The sequence below is a fragment of the Mustela nivalis genome (genome assembly GCF_964662115.1).
Source record: "Mustela nivalis genome assembly, chromosome: 10".
NCBI classification, from domain to species: Eukaryota; Metazoa; Chordata; class Mammalia; order Carnivora; family Mustelidae; genus Mustela; species Mustela nivalis.
Window position 1 is genome coordinate 24,240,319 of NC_139029.1, and position 21,061 is coordinate 24,261,379.

The 21,061-nt window shown below is 43.5% G+C and overlaps 1 protein-coding gene across 4 annotated transcripts in view; it reads right to left on the bottom strand.

Annotated features, from left to right (window-relative positions):
* CSMD2 (CUB and Sushi multiple domains 2) overlaps positions 1-21,061 on the bottom strand; it is a 607,752-nt gene that overhangs the window by 209,843 nt on the left and 376,848 nt on the right. For all 4 annotated transcript variants that reach the window (XM_082686557.1, XM_082686556.1, XM_082686555.1 and 1 more), the window contains 2 exons: positions 11,080-11,406; positions 7,081-7,275 (listed from right to left, as the gene is read on the bottom strand). In XM_082686557.1, coding sequence (XP_082542683.1) covers positions 7,081-7,275; positions 11,080-11,406 — 522 coding nt within the window. The remainder of the gene's footprint in view (positions 1-7,080; positions 7,276-11,079; positions 11,407-21,061) is intronic.

Sequence of the window (21,061 nt, forward strand, 5' to 3'; positions counted from 1 at the left end):
AAAAAAAAAAAAGATTCTTTAGCTCTGTTCATTGGAATGCCTTAGAGACAAGGGCCAACTCAATAGGAATAATTATCCCCAGCGCCCAGATTGTCAGTATCACTTTCCACCGAAAAGGGATTAGGGCTCCTTGGAGAAATGGCTGCTTCCAGGTCAGGGAAAGAAAATGTTCAAAATGAGGTTGGGCCACTTTCAGAAAGGTACCACTGGCCAATGGGACAGTTGGAATGTCGGTTAAAGTGATAACTGCAATGGATTTAATTATATAAAATATGTTTAAACACCCTGAACCATAATGGTATTTAAAAATGTTCAACTTTATGTCAGGGAATCGACTCATTGAATAAAAACCGGTAAATAAAGGAAAATAATTAAGTTTTTCTCTGCCTTTCCTTCATGAACTGTACCTCAGGGTAACCAAATAGTTGATGAGGGCGAGTTTTCTTTAAATACTCCAGCTTATAAAAGAAGATGAAATGATAGCATGTGGGCATTTTGCGATCCCATTGCTGGCTCCTAACATCCTCAAATGAGAGACAACCAGACATTATGCGTCTCTGATGGTGGCACAGAGCCCTGCCCGTAGAACATTCTGGTTGAAAAATGGAAACTAAATCTGATTAGGTTTTTAGATCCTACTGCCAATTAAAGGAAATATAAGAGAGAGAGCGGATCATGTTAAACAACCTCCCAGGGACATAATGGTCAAAATTCAGAGTGCAGGAGACACCTCAGAATAAACGACCTGGCTTCTTCCACAAAATATCAGAGGCGTGGGCACAGAGGTCCACAGGTTAATTGAGCTGACACATATGTGCTACCTGTAATGAGTGAACCTAAGCAGGATTCTGATTTTTTAAAAAAAATCTTTAAAATAAAGTGTTAAACAATCATGGAAATTTGATTGTATTAAGTAACTCTTTTTACTTTTTTAGGACGATGGTATTGCTGTTATGTTATAAAGGGCTCTTTTTATCTGTTAGAGATACACACTAAAATGTTGTGGATGGGCTATTTTGCCTGAAATTTGCTTCCCAATAATCCTAGAGTGGGGGAGTGGCAGGGGCAGCAGGTAGGGGTATGAATGCAATGGAACAGGCTATGACTTTGTAACTGGTGAAACTGGGTGGTGGGCACATAGGTGCATCAATTCTGTTTGAAATTTTCCACGCAGAATGTGGGGCAAAAAAAGGAAATGCACACACTCACACTCAGACCTCTCAAACTCACACAGCATACACACTCACACAGCATACACACTCACACGCACAAGGGGGAGGTTTCCTGCCTTGAATAGAGATAAGAGTGCAGGGATAAGACAAAGGGACCCAGTGCCTGGCACACAGCAGGTGCTCCATAAATACTTTGTCAAAGGAATGAAACACTGGTTGAAAGGTAGAAGACCAGGTATTATGACTGAATTGTGTCCTCCCAAATTCACAGGTTGAAGCCTTAGCCCCAGTATGACTGTTTGGAAATAGGGCTCTTAAAGAGGTAGGGATGAAGGTTAAATAAGATCATTAGGGTGTGACCCTGACAGGACTGGTATCCTTCTAAGAAGAGACACCAGGGATAAGCACACAGAGAAAAGGACATGTGAGGACACGGCGAGAAGTTGGCCATCTATAAGCCAAGGAAAAAGTGGCTTCAGGAGAAAGCAAACCTGCTGGCACTTTGACCTTGGATTTCCCGCTTCCAGAATGGAGAGAAAACAAATTTCTATTGTCCAAGCTACCCAGTCTGCAGTATTTTGTTACAATGGCACGAGATGACTAAAACACCAAGCTTCTCCATGACGGACACTAACATCATGCCAGGCCAGGAGCAACTGGGCACAGTGATGGAACACAAGAATATGAAGAACTAGTCTTCTTTGAGCCTCACGGGTGCCGGACACTGATTTATGTGCCCTTTTTCTTTTCCTGTATGTTCATCTTCACAACAACCATGAGGGGGGGTACTGGTATTAGCCTCATTTCAGAGAGGAGGAAACAGGAACAGAGAGCTAATGGGTCCAGAAACACACAGCTAGGAAATGGCAGAGCCAGGATTTAAACCCAGCAGACTGGCTCCAGAGCTTGTGTTGCTAGCCATTGTGGGTGTGGACATGGGAATGCCCAGCCGTCGGAGGGGTTTTAGGTGAGGACATGTCTAGCGTGAACAACCAGAACTCATGAAAGCCTTTTCTGGTGGCCTGCTACTCCACTGTTTGTGGCAGCATGAAAGGTGAGTGAGCTTTGGAGTCAGACAGACCTCACTAGAGGATTCAAAGTGATGGTCTGGAATCAGAGTGCTTGGATTGGAATCCTGACTCTCCCATTCATTTAGCTGTGTGACCTTGGGCAAGTTATGTAACTACTCTGTGTTTCAGTTTCCTCCTCTGTGAAATGAGGACAATACAGTACTTACCTCCAAGGTTGTCATGAGGATTCAGTAGGGCAACGTATGCAAAGCACTTGGCCTCGTATTTAACATGTAGTAAATGCTTAACTCTTATCAGCTGCGGGATCTCAGGCTGGTCAATTCACCTGGCTGGTTTGCAGCTTTCTTGTGCTTGGAGCCTAACAACATCTTTCTCCCGAGAGTGGCCAGAAGATTCAGTGAGATAATGTTAGAAACTCAGTTAACTACCCTTACTTCTTCCTTGGAGGTCTAAATGAGCTACAACTATCACTTGGATTCCTCTTGTGGGAATGGGGAGAACTGGCCTTCTGTCTTTTTTATAGGACTTTTTAATTTTCTGATTATAAAAGTAACACATCTGGTATATACAGCAGAGAAAAACAATGTGGACATGTTTACACCAAACAGTCAAAACATTTTCCTCTAGGGAGCGGGATGGGGAAATGAGAATTTTCACTTTGAACTTTATCTCACTTATGTATTGCTTAAATTTTTTGCAACTACCAAATATTACTATAAAAATGAGAATACACACTCACTGTAGATAATTTATCTCCTTTTCCCCCTCTGTGTATTTTTTTCCCCTCTGTGTATTTCTTATATAAGCAGCATTTTTTTTTTAAAACCTTTTTGAGGTTCTTTGTCTTTTTTTTTTTTTTTTTAAAGATTTTATTTATTTATTTGACAGAGGGAAATCACAAGTAGGCAGAGAGGCAGGCAGAGAGAGAGGAAGGGAAGCAGGCCCCCTGCTGAGCAGAGAGCCCGATGTAGGACTCGATCCCAGGACCCTGGAATCATGACCTGAGCCGAAGGCAGCAGCTTAACCCACTGAGCCACCCAGGCGTCCCTGAGGTTCTTTGTCTTTTAATAGGGAGTTTAATTACCTTTACTGTCATAACTGATACGTTTGTTTTACTGCTGTCATTTTGTTTTATGCTGTCAATTTCTGATACTTCTCTGTCTTCTCTGTCTCTTGCAATAGGCACTATGTTTCATTTTGTTTTAATTTTCTTCTGGGATAGGAAAAGGTGAAACTTGCTTTTTATCCTACTTGTGCATACTTAGAAGTATTTCATAAACAGGGTTGAAACTATATTCTCTGTAGTGAAATAATCCCAGAAAAATACAGAAACAGTGTAGCCAAGAGTCTGGGTCTGAATTGTGGCTCCACTACTGACAAGCTGGGAGGACTGTGGGCAAGTGACTTAACCACTCTGGGCTCCAGTGGGGACTGCAACTACACCTGCTTCCTACCGGGTGCTAGGCTAACATGAAAGGACACCTGTAAAATACTGATCCTAGTGTGGTATGCTTACTTGGTTCTTTCTGGAAAAAAATAAAAATAAAAAAGAAGACGACGACGACAAGGAAGAGGTGGATGGGGGAGAGGGATAATCAGGCGCACCTGTGTAGATGCCTTCACTTTTTAAAATATATTGCTGACTTTAAACATATGGATCCCCTATGTCCCTCTGTTCTCTAGACAAGATGTCAACAAACTACAGCTCGGGGGTCAAATCCAGCCCATCCACTTAAGTGGTGTCTATGGCTGTGTTTGCGTCACGGTACCAGAGTTGAGACCCACACGGCCCGGAAAGCCAAAGCTACTCCCAGCTGGCCCTTTAAGGAAAAGTTTGCCGGCTTGTGCCTTAGAGCCACCAGATGATCATCCTTCTTTCTAAATTGAGGAGAAGATGCCATTTTCTCCCTTGTCCCATTATAGCCTCTCAAAAGCTAAGTGGCTCTTGGCATATATTAAAAGATTTTTTAAAAGACCATTAGCTTTTGCATTTAATTGTCCACAAGGTGGGGATACTTAATCAAAAACAAAACTAGAAAAATGGAAAAGACAAAAGATGCTGATTACAAAGCCGGGTTCTCCCGATGCTGGGATACAGGGGAAAGGAGCCACAGAGGGGCCAATCCCAGGGGCTTCTCTACCCCATCTACTCCACTGTTTTCAGTCTGGTTTTGGCCACCCGAGGTAGGGTCTCTGACTTTGGCTCTTGGATATACAGCTTCCCAGATTCCTAAAAACCAGCTTGGCAGCAAATACCCACCCCTTTGAGGAAACTGAGCAGACTCTCCCCTGTGCCAAGTTCATGGTCTCTCCAATGGGTTGCTCCCTATGCCTGGTTGCCTGTGGTCCTCCAACCTCAGCGTTCCCATCCTCCCAAGGGAATGGATGGGATAGTTTTAGTTACAAAATTAGGACTTTGCCCATGTAACAGTGGATCTAATCCTCTCATGCACTTATACGTGATCTCAAGTATCTCACTGCGCTGACGGAAGTAGGGTCTAGGGGTCCCTGATTCAGGAGGGCGGCCCATGCCAAGAAGTGGGGTCTGCAGTTACCAAGCCCTAGTGTCTCCCAGTGTCTCCTAGTGTCTCCACGTCCACTGGAACTGAGCCCCTACAGGCTTGGGGCACGGGGAGCCTGGGCTTCTGTCCTGGAAGAGAATCTTGGTGGGGAGACAGGACCAAAGGTCAGGGAACTGGTAAAGAAAAATGAAATGGTGGTGAGACCAAGCATCCAACAGCATGGTCCAGTAGTGGCCCCCGAAGAACAAAAGGAATTAGGAGAAGGGAGAGATCCAGAGAGCGAGAGACAGCAGGGAAGATGTCTTGGATGAGATGGACCAAGACAAGGACAACCAAAGAGGTCAAGGGAGAGAATAAGGGAGAATGAAGGGCAGCCTGAAGGATAAGTGGACAATCCTCCAGACCCTGGGCTCTGCACAGTGGCTTTGCAGGGTCATCGGCTTCACCCATAAATGATTCCATCACACATACATGATGACCCCACTGTTGTCAGCGATGGCATGATTTCACCTGCTAGTTCCATGGCTGAGAATGGCATTTCCAATAAAGCTCATTTCACTGGGGAAAATGGCTGTGATGTTGTGTGGACCTCATTGTGGGAACTTGGAGGGCAGAAAATAGTCTGTTCATGACATGATTGGGGCAGGCGCCTGCAAGGATGGAAAGATACCACTTGAACCCCCCAAAGTGGAGTGATATTCATCTGATTGGCCTCATGAAGAAATGGTTAAAATCATGCTCACGGCCAACACTAATCGATCGTTCCCTCTCTGCCAGACATAGGTCCAAGGTCAGTGGGTGCTCACAACAACCTGTGAGGAGGTTGCTGTATATGGCACCGTATAGATGGGGTTACAGAGGCCGAAGGGGTCAAGTCATTTGCTCAGGGTGCCTCAGACTGTAAATTTCAGGGTGAAGGCCAAGGGCAGTCTGGTGGGAGTCAGGCTCTGGAGGCCATTAGGGAGAGACTAACCTAATTAAAAGGACTTTCCTTCATTCATCCATTCAGTAATTTATCAACCAGTATTGGCTGAGCATCTAAGAGTCTAACAATTTGCCGGTTATGTGGCTGTGAGGCAAGGTAGATCTCCTAACCTCATGGAGCTTACAATCCAGGGACAGCAAAGCCAACCGTTTTGAGTACTTTACACCAGAACTGCCCTATATAATGTACCTTGCTCTCATCCCCTCCCTTCTGTGTTCAGCTGGAAAATACAGAGGCGCAGAAGGAAAAGGTGATTTGCCAGGATTCCGTGGACTTGAAAGCCTACCTTAACTGCAGACCCTCTGCCATGTGCACTGAGCAGTCAGCGGTCTCTCCTCTCCCTTCCCCCACATCAGCTCTGGGGCAGTGCTTGCTCTAATGCTCCCCTCTTCTTCTCCCATCCTTCCCACCTGCTGGCTGGGGTGCACGGATTTGGGTTTGGGGACTGGGTATGGAGAGAGGTCATTTAGGTCTCCATCTCTGTCCATCACATGAAAAGAGAGGAAGCAGATTTCTGGCTCCCCAAAGTGGAGAAGTACAAGCCCCTGCCTCCATGTCCATGGTCACTGCCTCCTAGGGGCTGGTGGATGCTCACCTTTCATCTGTCAGTCATAAATTTTACTGAGGACTTGCTCTGTGGCAGGCACAGTGCTTGGGATGCAGATGTGGCCTGATTCCTGCCCTCTAGAAGCTTTCATCTGTATTTTAAGTGCCTGCAGTTTGGGGGAGCAGATGGCTGGTCTCTAAGCCTGAATCAAACCTACTTTGTGTGGCCAGGCTGGACTAAGGAGACACCATAATAACCCTCATTTGCTTCAAGCTGTGTTTCTCACACAGAAACTGGTGTTTCTGTGTGAGACTGGTCTGCTTTCAGCCTCCTGAAGACTGACAGCAAGGATATGGAGGCAGCCTTTAACAGGAGCGTGAAGGCCAAGGCAGGGAGACGTCCCAGGGAACCGGGGAAAATGAGCACATGGAGAAGTGAGTGCCAGGGGGCCTGAAAGACTTCAAACCATGGTGCTGCTGAGGCTTTGGGCTCCTGGCACTCCCCTGGGCAGGAGCTGGAAGAAGTGCTCCTAATGGCTTTGATACTGAGAGAGTTCTCAATGGAAGCAAGAGGCGTTTTTGGTGCTTGACTGTCTAAAACCAGCATTTCTCCAGGTTAATCTCTGGATACAATTCAAATTTCTGTGCTATAGAAATTGTAAACTTTTGTCATCTTATAGAGCCCCTGCTGTCCCAGTGTGAGGGTGAGAGGGTGACCTGGGTCCTGGGAAAAGAGGAAGGACCACATGGACAAGTGTCACTTGGCCCCCTCTGCCTCCTCTCCAGCCGAAGGTCCCCAGTCCCCCGCCCTGGCAGGCACTTACCTTCACACCGCAGCACAGCGCTGTTCCAGACCACGCTACCCTCCTTTAGGATGCAGGTGATGGTCTCCGAGCCCTGAGTCCCGAGGAAGCCTTCGTCACAGAGGAAGGAGATAGAGCTTCCCAGCTGAAGGCTGTCACCAAACCGTTTGCCATTCACCGGAACGCCAGGATCTGGGCACTCGTTGTGTCGGAAGGCTGTGTGGATGGGGATCAAGGACAGGATTAGGCAGAGCTGGTGAGCAGATGGGCCCCCCCCCACCGCAGAGAAAACAAGCTTCATTATGTTAGGCAATCCTAGACCCCCGTCGCTTCCACAAGAACCTGCCATGTTGGAGACAGAGCCAGATGCCCCAGAACCAGTGAGCCACAGTGGGCAGAAAGCAGGTGATTGTTAAACTTGATCTCCTGCCTTCCTGAGCATCTAATCCAATTTCGTGCTAATGAACATATATGAGTCAGGCAGCGGACTAAGTATTTCTCATGTCAGCTCATTTCCATCATATAATGGTTCCACGAGGTAGACCTGGTTACCAAGGTTACAAATGAAGAAACTGAGGCCCAGTATGGCTTAGGAGCAGAGCTCCGTCCTACTGCCACAACTATTCCACACTTCCCTAACTTCAGACAGTTACGGGATCATTTATCCTGCAGATGAGCTGGGCTACAAGTCCTGTGACACTAATAGACACTAAGCATCATAAAGTAGGTGCCCTGGACTCAACCCTGTCTGAAGCCATCTCCCTCATTTCCTTGTGTATTGTCAGGCAGCCTCTGGCTCCGTCATCCAGGCAATGATAATGCAGTGGGAATGGGGCAGAGGAAAGAGAGTGCTTGCGGGTTTAATTGAGCTTTGCCTCTTGTTAGTTACATGGTTCTGGGCAACTTACGTAATCTTGCTGAGTCTCTGTTTCCTGACCTATAAAATGGAGACCATATTTCCCTGGCAGGGTCATTTCAGGATAGAAATAAAAGGAAAGTTGATATGAATTTGAAAGTGGAGATGTTTGGGACGCGCCTGACAGATGGCAAGTACTCCCTGAGTATGAGTCTGCTGCCTTCTTCCCATTCCTTCTCCGTCTCCCCGGAGCACGTTCCCAGCCTGCCTCCACCAGGGTGCCACAGTTCTGGAGCTCAAATCTCTGAGCCACACCCTCTCTGCAACCCTGCTATTGCGCGGATGGTGCTTTCCAGGAGGCCAGGCTCCCTGGCTATGTGGGCTTGTGCCACTTTAAATTAAGAACTCAATTTGCAACCCTCTGAAATTCACTAGTGATTGAAACACTTGTACAACCAGGAACAGAAGGATGGATCATGCTGGAGGCAAGAGACCTGCAAATCTGGGGATCCTTTCTACCAAAGGCAAGTCACGGGAGCATCTGATGTGGGGATGATTGGGACGATCTCTTGTGGAGCCTCGGCAGACACCCCAACGCACTTCCTGCTGAAATGCAAAGCCCAGGTCATTCCAGACTTTAGGCTTCTCACCTTCCTTCATGAGGAATGATGACTATGAGGGTGCCCTGACATTTAGAAAGATGCCCTGGGAAGAAAAGTGGTGCTTGGGGCCCAGAAGTCCATACATGTCTCCTAAAAATCTCAGTTGCACATGCATGCATACAGGCAGGACTCCAAAGCTACTTCCAATGTCAGGGTGCAAAAGCTCTAAGTCAAGAGCCTTTTCAGACCTCAGTTTCCTGGCATGTGGAAGGGGTAGACAGAGCTTAGCTACTGATGTTTTTGCTGAGCACTGGCGGTGGGAAGCACAGAGGTGCTCAAACGGCAGGTGCCCTGGGGACAGCACCTGCCATCATCATTGGTCCAAGTGCCCCATGTGGAAGAAGGATTAGCTTTACTCTAAGGAGCACTAGGGGTGAAGCTGTCTGTGAGGTGAGCTCCTCACGCTGGGCAGGTGCAGGCTCATCCTAGATTATCACTGGCTGCATGTGACCGAGAAGCTTTGTGTCCCAGTTCCCGGACACTTGTCGGTGGGCTAGTGCTGTACCAGCTACATCAGAATCACCTGTGAAGCCTGTAAACATGTAGATTACGGGGCCTTATCCCCTTAGGGATTACGATTTTGCAACAGGGCCCAAATATAAAACAATTAGGTCTACGTATCCCCCCAAATTATCTCTATAAGTGCATAGAGAAATATCTGATGTCTGCAGTAGTGTTCAGCAAAGGCTGGCAAGAATCATTTCTGGGTGGGGGATTCTGGGGTAGTAGTTAGCACTTCTTTGACCTGCTCTATTTTGTTGAGTATATATGTGTTGGCCGTGTGTCATTTTTATGGTGGTGGAGAAGCTTTGAAGAGGAATGTTAGGCAAAATCTGGATTCTCACTTCGGTCCGGCCCCTCCCTGCCTTTTGCCTTCCTTTTCCCCTCCCCACCAAGAACTCGGCACTTGCTGCTTTTTGGAAAGTGGGCACTCCCTGGGATTTGGTTTTGCCAGGAGTCTCAGTAGCCAGTTTTGTCCCAGGCTTCCTATTGATATTCATACCTACACTGAACCTGCAGAGTTCCTAGCCCTGACCATCATGGAAGGGGGGGCTCCCTGGGATACCTCTCACCCCTCTTCCTACTCCCACCAGGGAGAAAAAGGGTATGAGTCACTCTTGGATCTTTCCATCCAATACTGATCCTTACCAGGTCCAGACTCTGTGCTGGGCAGAAGGGATAAGAAGATAAGCACACATACCCGTACCTTTCCAGAGCTCATGATCTCATGGTAAAGCAAGGATAGAGGTTGATCATCTAGAAGCTAGAGCGCTGTGCTAGACTGGGAAGACTAGGGAAGATGGACTGGGTTCTGCTTCCTCCTAACTGTGGATGGTGGGAATAGGTACACCCTGGAAGAGGCAGGCCTGAGAAGACCGATGGTTTCTAGCAAGTTTGCTGTCCTGAAGAAGGTGCTGAAGAGAGTGTTGGGAGAGAGCTTTAGCTTGGGTGGTTCCTTGGAATCTGAGGTCCCTAATAGTCCCAGCTCAGTTAGACTCCAGGGACAGGTGGGACAAGGAAGCAAGGTCTTTATGCCAAGGGAGTGGGGTGAGGGCTGGGAGGAGATCAGTTCTGTCAAAAAGAACCAGACTACGTGAGTGTCTGCATGCATGGGTGGGGCAGGAACCGGGGGCTTGCATTTCACAAGCAGCCCCTGGAAGAGGAACAGGCAGACCCAACTTCAGCCCCATTTGACTATTCACCACTGGCTGAGTTCACTGGGTCTACAGCTTATTATGACCCAATAAGCTCTTCTTGCTTCCTTTGGCAGCTTGCTATTTCTGGTCTCCAAGCTCTGCTCCCCTCCCCCTCCTCACTATAGCCCCAGGAGACACAGAAATGCAAAGAACTACAATTTAGCTTCAGGCTGCTTCTAAAGAAGGGGCCCAGGGTTAAAACCAGAGGTGATAGATTTTGGATTGTGGCCCTGAGAGGGACAATGAGGAACTGCCCCAACAACAAGGCTATAAGCCTCCATGCAGAAACACTGCTCCGGACCTTTGTTTCTGATTCAGCTGCAGGGGTGGGAAGTAGGCAAAGTGAAGTGTGAAAGCCACTTGGGAGTACCTGAAGTCAACGGTCAGCAGGTGTTCAAGGACTGGGGGGGGGGGGGAGTGGGGGAGCACCTTGAGAGGGACGGGTAACAATGAGAGGATGACACAGGCTTGCTCTCTCAGGGGCCTTCCTGGTGCTCACTGGGCCTTCTAGGAGAGGGAGGGTGGGTGGGAGAAATAAGGTTCCAGGCTCCTCTTACGTTACATATTGCACTTCTAGGAAAGAAATGCTCAAGAGAGCAACTCCACTGAAAAGAGCACCCTGGCCAGCAGCCCAGACTTTCTGCTTTTCTGATCATGGTGGAACCCCATGCTGAGGCCCTGCAACCCCACCAAGCCCTTGGAACTGGCCCACCCACATCAGTGCTCCTCTCTTCGGGCACCCTCCACAATACTCAGGGGCCAGCACTCTGAGGGATGGTCCTCTGGAGACAGAGCAGGGACTCACTGGTAAAGGTGATGTTGAAGCCCCTCTTTCCGGTGGAGTGGTCGGTCTGGAATTCGAGACGGGCCACGTGGCCACTGCTTGTGATGGAGGAAGGGAGCTGGTTTCCTGAAAAGGTGCCCAGGACGGGGGCCTCGGCCGTGGCCCCATCCTTGATGACCAGGAAGTCAAACTGAGGCTCCACATCGATGTCGTTGAAAGCCAGGTGGATGCGGCTCTCCGGCCGGGCCAGGATGAGCCAGACGCAGTGGAGGTGGTTGCCATAGTCCTCTGGGTAGTTGGGCGACAGGACGACCCCAGAGGGGCTGGTGAAGTTGAAAAAGCAGGAAACTGCAAGAGAAGAGCCACGGAGGTCAGGGTGCGTCCTGGCGTTCTGCCTGGGCTACAGAGGGTTGGCACGGGGTGTATTTCCTTAGCCTAAAGAGCAATGGAAAGAAATGTAAAACCAGGGTTGGGTTGGACCTACTGGGCTCTGAGATCTTGGAGGGAGACATGCTGGGCTCCACGTTGGGCACGGTGCTGGGAAGGGTCCCTCTGGCAAACTACAGACATGGAGGAGTTGGTCCTCTTAACTGCTGTTGATCACCTGGGTATTAACCAGGGTCAAAGCATGCCAAGTCCATTTCCCCTCTTTAATCATAGGTATGTCCTGAGGATTTGGGCAACCTCAAAGCTACAAAACTACGCTAAGGAGGTGCTGGTTAAACACTCTCTTGCAGAAACCAAAGCTTTGGAAGAATCCTAGGGAAGAGGTGATGGTGCCTTATCTCCATGCCCTATCTACTTCCTGCTCTCTCTCCTACTTTATCCTAAGGACACACTCTTCTGGAATTCCTTATTTTAAACACTTTTCATACCAGTGACTAACAGACCCTGGAACAAGGTTGAGGCAAGGGAAGTGCTATAAATGGAAAAACAAACAAATAAGCAAACACTAAACCAAAATTAAGAGGGAAAATAATAGAATGAAAAAAATTGTAACAAATATGCCAAAGGGTGAATATCAATATTAAATTAGAGCTTTTAATAACTGCATAAGAATATCACCAAGATAAGCAAAGAGTATGCTCACAGGATTCACAGAAAGGAAAACTGAATTAATATGAAAACAGTCCATTTCACTAGTAAAAAAAAAAAATAAAGAAAAAATATACAGCCCAATATTGTTGAGGTGTCTTGGAAACTCATATGTATTTATTGCTGGTTGCACTGTAAAGTTGATATAATCCTTTTGGAAGGGAATATACGAATTCTTATCAACAACCACAAAACTACTCAAATATTCTGACTCACTAATCTCTAGGAATTAATTCAAAAGAAAAAGAGCCGCATGGACAAAGATGTTTATAGTGACATAATTTTATTACAGAGAAAAAAATGTGAACAACCTATATGCCAGCCTAATAATATGAGGTAAATTATAGCTTTTAATGTGATGCTGTTTGGATGAAATCATTAAAGTGATAAATATGACCCTGCAGAAAGAAGAACGTTAAGCATCATTTTAAGTAAAACAGTAGATCATAAAATTATATGTATATCTCTGATTATAGCTATTACATATTTACACGTGGATGAAGACCGGACATGAGCCCCTGAATAAAAATTGTTTTCAAGTAATAGGTTTTGGGGGTAATACTTTTTCAAAATGAAAATAATATTTAATTTTTCTGACTGCAAAAATGATATAGGCTCATAATAAACACTTTAAAATGTAAAAGTATAAAGAGGGTAGAAACTAATGTGGACAAACATTTAAATCCCTTTATAACATTTATATTGATGTTTGGTGTTAATAATATTGAAACTTAAGTTAGCATAATATCTGGCTTATTAATTATAATGAAGCTAAGGTAAAAAACAATAATGAAATCATGCTTGCAAAACAAACATACATACAAAACAAAGGAATTGGTGACTCTTTATGTTGAGCTTCTCCTTCCTTTCCCTGACTCTACCCATCCTTCCCTTTTCTACATTAGGCATCTCTTTTCCAACCTGCTACTCAAAGCCCTCCCATCCAATTCCGCAAAGCGAACCATGTCCCTAAGACATATTCAGTCTTATCGCTGTAGTCTCTTGTGTTTTAGAGATATAGAAAGAGTTTGAGTCAAGGGGAGAGATGGACATGAAAAAGCTTTTGGGCAACACAATATAGAGTCAATAGCGATTATTATAACATATTAGTGGTGGTTACTAAGTGCAGGCACTATCTGAGCACTGTCATCCATTAGTCAATTTAGCTGTCCCAATAGTACAATTTGCTGGTAGCCCATTTTAAAGATGAAGAAACTGAGGCACACAGAGATTAAGTAATATGCCAGGGTTGCTTGGTCAGTAAATGGTAACAGCAAGTTCAAATCCAACTGACTCCAGGGGCCAAGCTCTTAGCCACCCCTCAACATCCTCTTATGAGAACAGAACTGCCCACTGGGCCCAAAAGTGGAGTCCACGGGGGTGTCCTTAGAATTTGCTGAATATTGACCTCTCAACTCCTAACCATTATATTAGCACTAAAGTGGGACAGCCAGGCTGTCTTCAGCTGCAAGCCCTAACACAGATCATGAGGAATCCAAAGCCAACAGAGATAATAACCTTGAAGCCAAGGGTCAAAATCACAAGGTCTGCCTTCCAGTAGAACACACCAGTGCAGACCGAAGGCAAAAAGAAGTGCCATGATTTCAGAGGGAAGATCACCAGAAGCACTGTGAGCATGTGCACAAGTGCATTAGCAGCAGAGGAGAATTTAATTAACATCACCTGAGTCCCCACCCCTACTTCATGACTCTATCACATTATTCTTTTTTCTTTATACCCTTCGTAGTAGGTTGCCATCTTGCAAAGCTCCGGGGGCACCATTTTGAGCAGCTGTATATGGTAACTTTACTTATCACTCTCTAAAATTATCTTGTTCACTTGGTTGTTTATGATCTGTTCCTCTCTTGCCCCAAAACATACACATACGCTCCATGAGAGTAGAAATCTTGTCTGTTTTATTCCTCTCAGTTCCTAGTGGCTCCCACAATGCTTAGTGCATTCATTGTAGGTGCTCAATCAGAAAATCAATATTTGCTGAATGAATCAATGAGTATAGTTGACCCTTCAACAGCCAGGTTTGAACCACACATGCCCACTAACACATGAATTTTTTTTTTTTTTGATAAATATAGCACCGTACTGTAAATGCATTTTTTCTTCCTTATGGTTTTCCTAATAACATCTTCTTTTCTCTAGCTTACTTTATTGTAAGAATACAATATATAATACTGATAACATACAAGATATCTGTTTATGTTATCAGTAAGGTTTTTGGTCAGCAGTGGGCTATTAGTAGTTCAGTTTTGGGGGAGTCAAAAGTTCTATGTGGATTTTTTGACTGAATAGGGTTTGGGGGGGGGAGAGGTTGGTACCGCTACTTCTGTGTTGTTCAAGGGTTAACTGTATTTAATGGTTGATACCATCTGAAAACATAGGGACGTGAATACATGTGCCTCACGTTCCCATCCCATTCCAACTCCCAAGCAACAGAATTGACCAAAGATTGAAAAACAGGTGGATACCTGAATCAGCTCTGGAAAACTAGGAAAACATACTGGGCCATGACCTTCAATGCATTTCTCTTAGATATAGTACAGATCCATTCCTAATAATTTAGAGTAGAAAATAGAATGACCCAGCCAAGTTGCTAGACAATGAAATTGTTCCCAGTGTTAAAGAACCTTGAAAAATATATAATTCATATAACATTCATTAAAAAAAAACACTCAAAGATGTTTTCTACCAAAACAAGAGATGAATCAAAATGAACTCAAATGTGGGAAAGTTATGTTTAATAAAACAAAACAAAAACAAAAAGAAAACCAGTGTGGAGATTCCTTAAGAAATTAAAATTAGAACTTCCCTATGACCTTGCAATTGCACTACTGGATATTTACCCCAAAGATACAGATGTAGTGAAAAGAAGGGGCATCTGTACCCCAATGTTCATATCAGCAATGGCCACAGTTGTCAAACTGTGGAAAGAACAAAGATGCCCTTCATTGAACAAATGGATAAAGAAGATGTGGTTCATATATACTATGGAATATTATGCTTCTATCAGAAAGGATGAATATCTAACTTTTGTATCAGCATGGATGGGACTGAAAGATTATGCTGAGTGAAATAAGTCAAGCAGAGAGAGTCAATTATCTTATGGTTTCGCTTATTTGTGGAGCACAGGGAATGACATGGAGGACATGGGGAGATGGAGAGGAGAAGGGAGTTGGGGGAAATTGGAGGGGGAGATGAACCATGAGAGACTGTGGACTTTGAGAAACAAACTGAGGACTTTGGAGGGGTGGTGGGTAGGAGGTTGGGTGAGCCTGGTGGTGGGTATTATGGAAGGCACGGATTGCATGGAGCACTGGGTGTGGTGCATAAACAATTGGAACGCTGGAAAGAAATTTAAAAAAATAAATAAAAACTAAAAAAAAAAAAAAGATTAGGAACAAGCAAATAAACGATAGAGTAAAGAATCTAAATAATTGCTGTAAACATAGCTATAAACCAGAATGCAAGCGTAACAAATATTCCTTCGAAGAGAGGATAAAAGATATCATTCCTGTCCAAACCCCAGGGTAAAACTCTGCAGATGACACTGATAGAAAGCATAAAGTTAGAGCAAGGAGATATGCTAATTTCCTCATCTTGCAAGAAATTCTGTTATATAGTTTCTGTGGTTAATTAGAGAAATATAGGTTAGAGCATGTTTTTAAAGATGTTGAGAGTAATTAGTAATAGACTATAAAGTAGCTTATCTTCAAAATTACCAAAGGGGAAAAAGGAAAGCAGTCAATTTAGCAAAAAATGGAATTCAAAGGACACAACAAGGAGGCATAAAGAGGGGAAATGTAAAGTAAATGCTAAAAAAAAAAAAAGACAAGAGACAAAACGTTATTTATGACAATACATGTATACGGGCTAACCTAGCTGAGTAAAGTATAACCCTCATTTTGGAACAAGACTTACACAACTTACATTAGTGACTTACACAAAGTAACTTGGAATAGTTAAAAACAAGGGAAGGGGCCAAGATAGCTCAGGCTTCACATTAGAAGAGTATTAAAATTAAAGTTCACCAATGCCAAGGCTCCAGAGACTCCTATGTATATGGTGGAGTGGGTCCAGAGCATCCACAGGTTCTAAAAGCTTCTCCAGGTGATCCTAAATGTGCAATCAAGGTTTCCGAAGGACTGGTGGAAGCAAATGCAAACCACCCAAAAAGGGGGTTTTAATATTAGTATCAGAACCTTGGATGTTACAATGTCACACCAGGCTCTTGGACAATCCTTGTTTTTGGTCAAGGGTCTTACAGACACTACCAACAGACATTTCTTCTTGCACTTGGAAAGAGAGGAAGCTCATAAACCGACACTCCTAGAACAAGAGTGTGGTCCTACAGAGATCAGGCTAGCACCCTAAGAGACGACTTACACTTGTTGCAGGGGAAGGGAATATGCATTGTCTTACAGAGGTCTGATCTTTCTCACCCTGGAAAATTATGTTTGCTTGGTACTTTGGTAATGTTTCTGCTGGAGAGCAGAGTTTGCTTCTCAGTGTCCAAACAGAGGAAAACATCAAATGCTGTGATTGGATCTCATCATTATCCATCATCCAGGTTAAAAGAGGGATAGAAAGTGCCTAGCCCCTCTGGAAGTAGTTATACTTACAGATATCAACCTTGGATAAACCTTTAAATCAGAGGGCTCTGCCATTGCTCAGACTTTTGAAAACTGACAAAGGTGGGAAACTCATTAACAGGTGTGTGCATAATTACTGTGTGTAATATCAGATCATTATTTGATACAGTCTTGAGTAGGAAACACAAGGGGCTTGTTGGAAAACCCTCTCTTACTATCTTCTCTTTTGGCATTGTCCTTGATGGCTTCACTGCTTTCAAAATGATAATTCAATTATGGGAAGGGGGTCCTGACAAAGAAAACCAAAATCCAAAGATGATATTTAAATAATGGATGATGCATAGGTTACAAAATGAAGATATGATGTTTATGATACTTTATGGCCCAAAGCATCGACACAGATCAAATAAACTATTTTTAAAAAGTACAAGAGTTGACTATGGACTCTGAAAAACAATCTGAGGGTTTTAAAGGGGCAGGGGGTGGGAGGCTGGGGTACCAGATGGTGGGTATTATAGAGGGCACGGATTGCATGGAGCACTGGGTGTGGTGCAAAAATAATGAATATTGTTATGCTGAAAATAAATAAAAAATAAATTTTTAAAAAAGTACGAAGTGGAGGTGAATCATGAGAGACTATCGACTCTGAAAAACAATCTGAGGGGTTTGAAGTGGTGGGGGGGTGGGAGATCGGGTACCAGGTGGTGGGTATTATAGAGGGCACAGATTGCATGGAGCACTGGGTGTGGTGAAAAAATAATGATACTGCTATGCTGAAAATAAATAAATGGAAAAAAAAGTACAAAAGTTGGAGGACATGGAGAGTTAGAGAGGAGAAGGGAGTTGGGGGAAATTGGAAGGGGAGGTGAACCATGAGAGACTATGGACTCTGAAAAACAATCTGAGGGGTTTGAAGTGGTGGAGGGTGGGATGTTGGGGGAACCAGGTGGTGGGTATTAGAGAGGGCATAGATTGCATGGAGCACTGGGTGTGGTGCAAAAATAATGAATACTGTTATGCTGAAAATAAAAGAAAAGTACAAGAGTTGGAGAAAAATATACTAATCTGAAATCAGAAGCAATGAAGACATACAAATGGCTATCAGACACATGAAAAAATGTTCATCATCACGAACCATCAGGGAGATTCAAATTAAAACCACATTGAGATACCACCTTACACCAGTTAGAATGACCAAAATTAGCAAAATAGGAAACAACGTGTGTTAGAGAGGATGTGGAGAATGGGGAACCCTCTTACACTGTTGGTGGGAATGCAAGTTGGTGCAGCCACTTTGGAGAACAGTGTGGAGATTCCTTAAGAAATTAAAAATAGAATTTCCCAATGACCCTGCAATTGCACTACTGGATATTTACCCCAAAGATACAGATGTAGTGAAAAGAAGGGCCATCTGTACCCCAATTTTCATAGCAGCAATGGCCATGGTCGCCAAAGTGTGGAAAGAACCAAGATGCCCTTCAATGGACAAATGGATAAGGAAGATTGGTCCATATACACCATGGAGTATTATGCCTCCATCAAAAAGGATGAATACCCAACCTTTGTAACAACATGGATGGGACTGGAAGAGATGATGCTGAGTGAAATAAGTCAAGCAGAGAGAGTCAATTATCATATGGTTTCACTTATTTGTGAAGCATAAGAAATAACATGGATGACATGGGGAGATGGAAAGGAGAAGGGAGTTGGGGGAAATTGGAGGGGGAGATGAACCATGAGAGACTATGGACTCTGAAAAATAATCGGAGAGTTTTGAAGGGGTGGGGAGTGGGAGGTTGGGGGAGCCTGGTGGTGGGTATTATGGAGGGCATGGATTGCATGGTGGTGCATAAACAATGAATTCTGTTACACTGAAAAGAAATTAAATTTAAAAAAGAGAAGTAAGTAAAGATTAAGAGGATCTATAAAATACTATGAGTGTATGTGTGTATGTGTTATATGAAACTATGTGGCCTCAAACACCCATGGAATATTACAGAAATGGACTTTATCTTAGGCTACAAGGAAATCTCCAAAAACCTCTCCACAAAGCAAAAACAGTGGGGTCATACTCTCTGTTCACTGTGCAAATGAACTAGAAATCAATACTAAAAGAATACAGGAAAATCCCTAAATCACTTGAAAATTCATAGAACACTTTCTTAAATAAGTTCTTGAGTTAAAAAAGGAAATGAAACCTGTCAATACAGACTAGTTATAATAATGAGGAAGATATCAGGTCAAAGCTATATTTCACAGAAAATTCATAGCCTTATTCATTATTAAATTGTTGAGAAATAAGTGAAATGAATGTTGAAACACAAAAGTTACAGAGAGAATAACTGAACAAGATGAAGGAGAGAAGGGAGAATAAACTTAGTGAAGATAAAAATAGAAAAAAATAATGGGAAAGACCCATAAATAAGAAACTTCTCATGAAATAAAAAGAGAGAAGCCACATATACATAAAGAAAGGATAGTAAAATTAAGGAGATATGTTAATTATTAGAGAATAGTATGTATAATATAATAATAAATTTGAAATCTTGACAAAACAGAATTTCCTAGGAAATTCTGAATTACCAAACTTGTGTGAAGAGAAAAATTCAAGAAAACTGGAATGTACTTAAGGAGTAGGTGGTTTTGTGGCTAGAGCTTTAAAATTTTAAACACACCATAATAGCCATGCTGTTTAAATTAATTTTGATACAAATACTCCATAAAACAGTATATATGATATACATACTCACACCCACCTACTCACACACCAACATACCCACAGTGTAAAAAGAAATCCCATATGCAAAGTGTTAGCAAATCAAATTCAGCCCTACAACAATGAACAAACACAGCTTATACAATGAAAACAACAAAACTTTACTGATAGGCAGAAAAGAAAATATAAAAATGAGAGACGCATTATTTTTCTGGATGACAATTCATATTATTAAAATGACAATTGTCCTCAAATCATTGTATACATTGAACATAATTTCAGGCACAACCCACACAAATATTTTTTTTTCTGAAACTTGAAACAATTGTAAGATCCATCTGTTGCATGAAGGCGAAAAGAGCCAGTGTCTCCTAAAAGAGATGAGAGTAATACATATGGGATGCCCATCAGCAATCTCTTACAACAACCTTCTGAAGCGTATACTATTGTCCACATTTTATAGGTGCAGAAGTTGAGTCCAGGTAGTCAAGTAACCTGTCCCTAGGCATAATGCAAGGGGTGATGGGCTGGGATATGAACCCAGCCATATGGGTTCCAGAATCCGAGCTCTTAGCTATGACACCTACTTTTTCCCAGTAAGGAGGCCTTACCCACTCAGATATTGAAACATATTCTAAAGCTGTAATAGTAAAATCTGCATTGTATTAGCTCCAAATGAGAGAGAAATGGGGCCAAAAAATAAAATTTCAGAAACAGACATGGACATCTAAAAATTTAGTATATGAAAATGTGGGCTTTTCACATTGGCAGGGCAGAAGTGGATGGATCAATAAAGGATGCTGGGACAAATGGCTAACCAGTTGTGGAAAAATTAGATTCATATCTCACTCAAGGCACCACAGAACTACTTGGGGAAAAAAAAAAAAAAGCACTATTCATATAATCTCAGAGATGGAGAAGGACTTTCTCAGCATTACACCAAAGCAGGAAATCATATGGGAAATGGTATTTTTTAACTACAGAAATAAGAAACTTTTGGATTTTAAAAAGTCACCATAAACAAAACCTCAATACTGAGGAGCAAAGGGAGAGAGAAATATTTGCAGGTTACTACAGTTAAATATTTGCTATATATTTAATATTTAGTATATATATTCTAAATAAATTTACTATGCTTACCATATATGGAACAACAATTCAATAAAAAGGTAACACTCAAAATAGAAATATGGGCCAAGGAAATTAAGAGGCCACTAACAGAAGAATAAAGCTGGTCAACAGAGATGCAGGAAACGTACAATATTATTGGAAAACAGAAACGTCAAGTGACAGAGCTCTCAAGTTGGCAAAGGAAAAACAGACAGCATGGAACTTTGCAAGAGAATGGAGAAAAGCTGGCAAGGCAGATGGAGACCAAGCATCTGAGGGAGGAGGAAAAACAGGAGAGTGGTTTCTAGAAGGAGGGACACTCTGTTCTGAAACATAGCGGAGCATCTGAGGAGGACAGAAAGCCACCCTTTGGGTTTTAATGACAAGAGGTCGTTGGCAACTTTGGTGAGAGCAGTCTCTGGGTGTGGGGGACACAAAGGTCAGAAAGGGCAGGTAAAAAGGGAGCGGGAGCCGAGGA